Genomic DNA, 6,000 nt, shown 5'->3' with positions numbered 1-6,000 from the left:
TAACCTTCTCCTGCTTTGTGGGCCTCCAACATTTTTAGTGTGTTAGGCTGCTGCTTAAAAGAACCCATGGCTACTGTTTTTCGGCCAAATCTTAGAGGAGGCTCAGTTTTTGAAAAGCTGGGAAATTTGCATCACCTTGCCTTTCCTAATTATGATAGTGAATAAGCCATAAATCTAACAGGCTAATTAGGGGCTCAAAACCTTGGTCAAAGTTATCTGAGCACACAAATCTCAAACTTTTGCATCTGCTTATCTTCCTTTTTGTAATTTTTTAAATATAAAAAAAAGACACATATTGATGTCAAAGTTCAAGAGCCTCCCATTAGAAGCTGCAGAAATTAGATTTATATTGGAAGTGTGCAAGGAGGAAATTTCACTGTCCAGCAAACTAAAGTTTCATAATCATGCATTCTGATCCTGTGGTGAAATTTCTTTGCTTTGTCTGTCCAGACAGAGCATATTGTTTCAGAAGCTTGAGTATTTGCCTAGTGTCTTCATGGGCAAACGTTAAGTTTGTAGATAAAGAGGTATGTTTCCATAGTCTTATGTAGACCAGACTGCTGATCTCGATGTGATTGCGTCAGAAGGTTACATGTTTATACCATTTCTGGGTCAGTAGTCTGATTTTTACTTGTCTACAGAAACTTGTCTGATTAAATGCAGAACTAACCTTTGTCCACGAAACCTAAGGCAAACATCCAAACTTTTGGAACAATGGGCCTCATTTATCAAAACTGTTTAAAAGAAAAGACATGTTTTTGCCCATAGCAATCAATCAAAGCTCAGCATCGATATTGTAATCTGCTCTAGCAAAATGTAAATTGAGCCTTGATTGGTTGCTATAGGCAAGTTAGATAATTTTGAGAAATCTGCCCCCAAGCTACAAAAGGTACGAACTAAAAGGGCATCTAGCCCCACTATCTCTCTAACAGATGGCTAAAACTTCAGTTTTATTGTTTATACATTAAAACTAAATTCATAGGGAATAGTTACATATCAGGATCATGTGCAAATTAAAATCTCAGTAGACATTTGTTTGATTTGATCATAGTGAATGTCACATATGTCACCTTCAGTGCCATAATTATTATTATTATAATTAATTTAAAAAAATGGCACTTTGAGGTGCTTTTCTATTACTGGTTATTGATTTCCCAACAGAATTTTTAAGACAAAAAAAAACTTAAAAATTGTACCGCTACATGTTTCATTGCTATCAAGGCTTCATCAAGGGAATGGAACATGATTGTGACTGATGTGCTGCCCTTTCGCTCCTCTGTTATATTGTCTAGGCTACATCATCAGGCTGCTGCTCAAAGTATAATAATTGAATCTGTGATGTTACCAAGGAGAATGAGATGCTAGGAATGCCATATTTTGATAGGATGAGAGGAAGAACTACGTGTGTCAGTCACAAGGGACTGTGGACACCTGCCCAATCCCTCAAACTAAGGGCACCCTAGACTATCCCTGTCCCCCAGATTACCCCAGATGGTGTAGATGCTGGGGTATCATACCCTGCTATGCTCATATCTTACCCTTATCTGTTCCCTCCCCCACCCAGGGAAGTGTGAGGCCGAAGTGTATAGGCAAACACTTAACCAGACAGACAGTAGTAAAAATACAAAGAAAAGAAAACTACAATCATACAAATACACTCACAAAACAACAGCATGGGAAACAGGGGAGAAATAGGAAGGAAGAAACCAAATGGGATTGGATAAGGATAAACATGCAAACCAACCCCTTGCAGCAATCTCCTGAAAAACTCTCCAAACGCCTTCTCCAAACACTGGTCTCTCTCCTTCAATTCCAAACCAGGTAATGTTAACTATCACTGGTATGGTCAGAAGCAAGAAGGAGGGCTTGTGTTATGGTTGTGCTAGGATGGGTAGAAAAAGCTAGAACAACCCGGAGTGGACCCTCTGGGTCACGGCTCCAGAGCCCCCGTGGGCGATCTGACCAGGTGGAGCCACTCCCTATACAGGGAGTGTTAGGGGCAGGCCCACAAGGGATGAAACCGTGACAGCCGGAGCCAAAGGGGCGACTGGGTAAGCACCAGGGAGACACAGGTGGAGGATCCGAGCTGCAACTGAAGTGAGGAATACAGGGACCACGGAGCGAGAGAGGCGAGAGGACCAGGAGCACCTGGGGATGGCGGAGGCTGGAGGCTGCAAGAGGGCGAGATAATAATATAACAGCGGACAAGAGGGCTCAGAGCGGACAGACAAGGGAACCCGCAGGCACGAGGTACACCAGACAGCCTGCCGGAGATGGCAGTACGGAGGGAGACACAGGAGCAGGGACAGAGACAGGGACACAGAGCAAAGCAGGAGGTGGAGAACACAGAAGCTACCAGTGGTAGCGCAGGGAGATGGGTGAACACTGGCTGAACGGACAGCGACACCGCAAAGATACACAGGTGTCTTACCTGGGAAGACGCCGGGAAGAAATAGACGGTGGGCGCCGCCATGTTGGGGGTGGAGCCACCGCGTCACAGGTTCCAGCCAGAGCGTCGGGCGCAGGCGCGCAGGAGCGACGACGAGGAGGCCGGATGTCCGGAGCGGGGATGCGTCGTGGAGCGGGGGTGAGCCGGGAGGTGCGCAGGTAAGTCACGGCGCTGGTGGGGGGCGCGACAGCTTGTATACGTGATGGGAGTAACTAAGCAGTTTAACCCTTGCAGCACCAGAGCAAAGAAAGCCAGAAATGCTAATAGGACGGTGAAGCTGTTCTATCGCAGGTGTATGTGTTACCAGACGCTGCGATCTACTGACCCCACTCTGTCGCAGTATCCCTGTGACAGTATCCCCCTCTTAAGAGAAAAAGAAGTGCTGTGGTGAAGAAAAAGGAGAATGGTGGTCAAGGGGGGATTCTCTACTAATAGGAAAAGAAGCTGTTATTTGCCGACTGGACATTACCTCACGAGAAGTGAAATGTCTTCCAGGTGCCCAAATCAAACATGTGTCTCAGAGCATCAGGACTCTTCAGTGCTACAGATGACTACACATGTCCACTAATACACATAGGAACAAATAACACAGCAAAAAAGGACCTGGAAACTATATGCAGAGACTTTGAAGATCTAGGCCAGAAATTGAAGGAACTGGGAGCACAGGTTGTCTTGTCATCCATCCTCCCAGTGGATGGACATAGACCAAAAAGATAGAACAGGATTCTACAGGTGAACAACTGGCTACATTGATGGTGCCATGAGCAATATTTTGGGTTTCTTGACCATGGAGTGAATTGATAGTTTGATAGACCATTTGCTAGAGATGGGTTGCATCTTACGAAAACAGGAAAACACATATCTGGTAGATGCCTTGTTAAACTTACACAGAGCTTTATGGGATGGGTAATATAAGGCCAGGAAAAAAATATGCAGCTAATTAATTCTTTTGAGAACCCTGCTATTATAAGTAGTGATGGGCGAGTAGCATTGTTGCTCGGGTTATCTCCAAGTATTTTGGCGTGCTCGGAGATTTAGTTTTCCTAGTCTCAGCTGCACGATTTGCGACATGCAAACAGGATGAATACATGTGGGAATTCCCTAACAAACAGGCATTCCTCACATGTACTGTATTCAAGCTGTCTAGCAGTCGCAAATCATGTGGCTGAGGCGACGAAGACTAAACCTCCGAAAACACCAAAATACTCGGAGACCACCCGAGCAACAAGTATACTCGCTCATCACTAATTATAAGTGGAAATAAAGAACAAAAGCAGCAAACTCTGAGGGTATGTGCACACGGTCAGTAATTGGCAGCGCTTTGGATGCAGCACATGTCCGCTGCATCCAAAGCGCTGCCGGCTTTTGAACGCAGGTGATTCTGCATGTGTTCATTGAACCGTGCTGAATTACCGCGCTCAATACATTGTACAGGTGAGATTTATCTTGCAGAGACTCGCGTCTCCGCAAGATAAATTAACAAGCTTAGCTACCGGGGGGGCAGAGGGGGCGGTCACCCTGGGCCCCGCGCTCTGATGGGGCCCACTCAGCTACGCTACTGTAACTATTGGTGAGCACATTGTGCCGATACAGTTACACTCTGCTGCAAACCAGGGAGAATTGATCTCCCTGCTCTGCCACCTGGCCGCTATGGGGCCCCTAAGCAGGTAGTGGGGGGCTCAGTACCAGCAGTGGGCTCCCCGCTCATCATCACAGGGTCAACTGTATCGGCATCTAGCCAATACAGCTGACTGCATTGATGAGAGAAGGAGAGTTACACTCCCTCTCCCATCATCCCTCTCTCAGCATCTGACTCAGACACTGACAGCGGCGTGATAACGTCACTAGCCAGCGTCCACTGTCAGGAGATGAGCGGGAGATCGGAGCAGCGCAGGAACAGCAAGGAGGAGGAAGAGAGGTGAGTAATTATTATTTTTATAATGGGGTTGCATTATAATACAGAGTCTGCCTATGGGGGTGCATTATAATATAGAATCTGCCTATGGGGGTGCATTATAATATAGAATCTGCCTATGGGGAGTGCATTATAATATAGAATCTGCCTATGGGGAGTGCATTATAATATAGATCCTGCCTATGGGGGTTTATTATAATACAGAGTCTGCCTATGGGGAGTGCATTATACTATAGACTGTGCCTATGTGGAGTGCTTTATACTATAGACTCTGCCTATGGGGAGTACATTCTACAATATGGAGGCCTTTGGGGAGTGCATTATACTATATTGTGTAACTAATGGAAGCGGAGGCAGAGATGGTGAAGTTCACATTCGCTTTTTATTTTTAAAGTGGAACCTCGGGACCACGGTTCGGGGGGCTCCAAAGGGGGCGTAACTAGTGAGCCCCAGGTACACGTAGTAAAGTCCCTCAGACAGGACCAGAATGGAACACCTGGGGGACACAGGTGCTACCTCCAGTTAGACCCCGGACACGTGGCAGCTGTCCCAGCGGGACCAAAAGGGATAGCAGAAATGACAGCTGGGTCCGTAATGAGACGGGTCCTGGATCCGGATAGTTGGTAAGTAGCTGGCTCCAGTAACCTTGACACAGTTCTCGGACTCGGATGGCTGTTGGTGGAATGGGATGGCTTTCGCCCAGATGGTTGCAGGTATTACCAGGGTTGTCAGGATTCAGATATTTCTGTGGAGACAAACAGCATAAGAACATGCACAGAGACTGCTACGCAGCGCAGACAGGTTAGCAACAGAACCGGATGTAGCAATGATTGATACTCGTTGCTCCAGCGCTCTCCCTATGGAGGAGAGGCCAGAAATAGCGTCCAGTGCGATGCCATTGGATAATTGTCTATTTTGAAAAATGCACGCTGTCCCTTTAAGAAGCCTGGAGAGTGCCCGCATGCCCCAATAGCTTTGGCTGACGACCTGCCAACAGGACACCAGGAGGTGGGGGAAGGAGAGAGACCAGAATGCCGAGAAGCAGCTTGGGACACACAGGAAGCCGGTGACACCACAGGGACAGCGCGCAAGGCACGAGGTGAGTGCCCTGGACGGGGAGCAGCGGCAGACCGGTGTGCAGAGCCAGGACAGGGACCGAATGTAACATATTGAGGACTATCTGGTGTGTTATGCTATACGGAGGCTATCTAGGGGGCCATTATACAGTGTGGAGATTATAGTGATGGGGCCATCATACAGTGTTGGAGCCATTTAATAGTTTGGGGGTTATTAATGGGTCAGTATATATACAGTGAGGGGGCATTATACTGTGTATAAGAGAGCATCATACTGTGTATAGGGGAGCCATACAGGGGGAGACTCGGGACATTATTAAGTGTAAAATGGGCACTTATTGTTATGGGGAACTCAAGTTACTGTGACTGTCAAAGGGGCATACACAGGGCAATATTACTTTTGAGGGGACAAAATGTGGGCACTGTTTTCTAGGGCACTTGCACCCGGCATTACTATATTCTAGAGGGTTGCTTTAGAATTTAGATGTCACAGAGAACCACACAATAGGGACCCATACAACAGCAGCGGCTCAGTATTGGGATATAATCAGGATAAGGAG

The 6,000-nt window shown here is 46.8% G+C and overlaps 1 protein-coding gene across 1 annotated transcript in view; it reads right to left on the bottom strand.

The window, feature by feature from the left end:
- Positions 1–4,724: 4,724 nt before the first annotated feature.
- RAB37 (RAB37, member RAS oncogene family) overlaps positions 4,725–6,000 on the bottom strand; it is a 243,963-nt gene continuing 242,687 nt past the window's right edge. Inside the window, exon 4 of the mRNA XM_073587974.1 lies at positions 4,725–5,109. Coding sequence (XP_073444075.1) covers positions 4,837–5,109 — 273 coding nt within the window. The 3' untranslated portion in view covers positions 4,725–4,836. The remainder of the gene's footprint in view (positions 5,110–6,000) is intronic.

The sequence above is a fragment of the Dendrobates tinctorius genome, unplaced genomic scaffold, assembly GCF_039654945.1.
Source record: "Dendrobates tinctorius isolate UK_male_01 unplaced genomic scaffold, ASM3965494v1 ptg000103l, whole genome shotgun sequence".
Lineage (NCBI taxonomy): Eukaryota > Metazoa > Chordata > Amphibia > Anura > Dendrobatidae > Dendrobates > Dendrobates tinctorius.
This window is presented reverse-complemented; position numbering and strand designations above follow the sequence as displayed.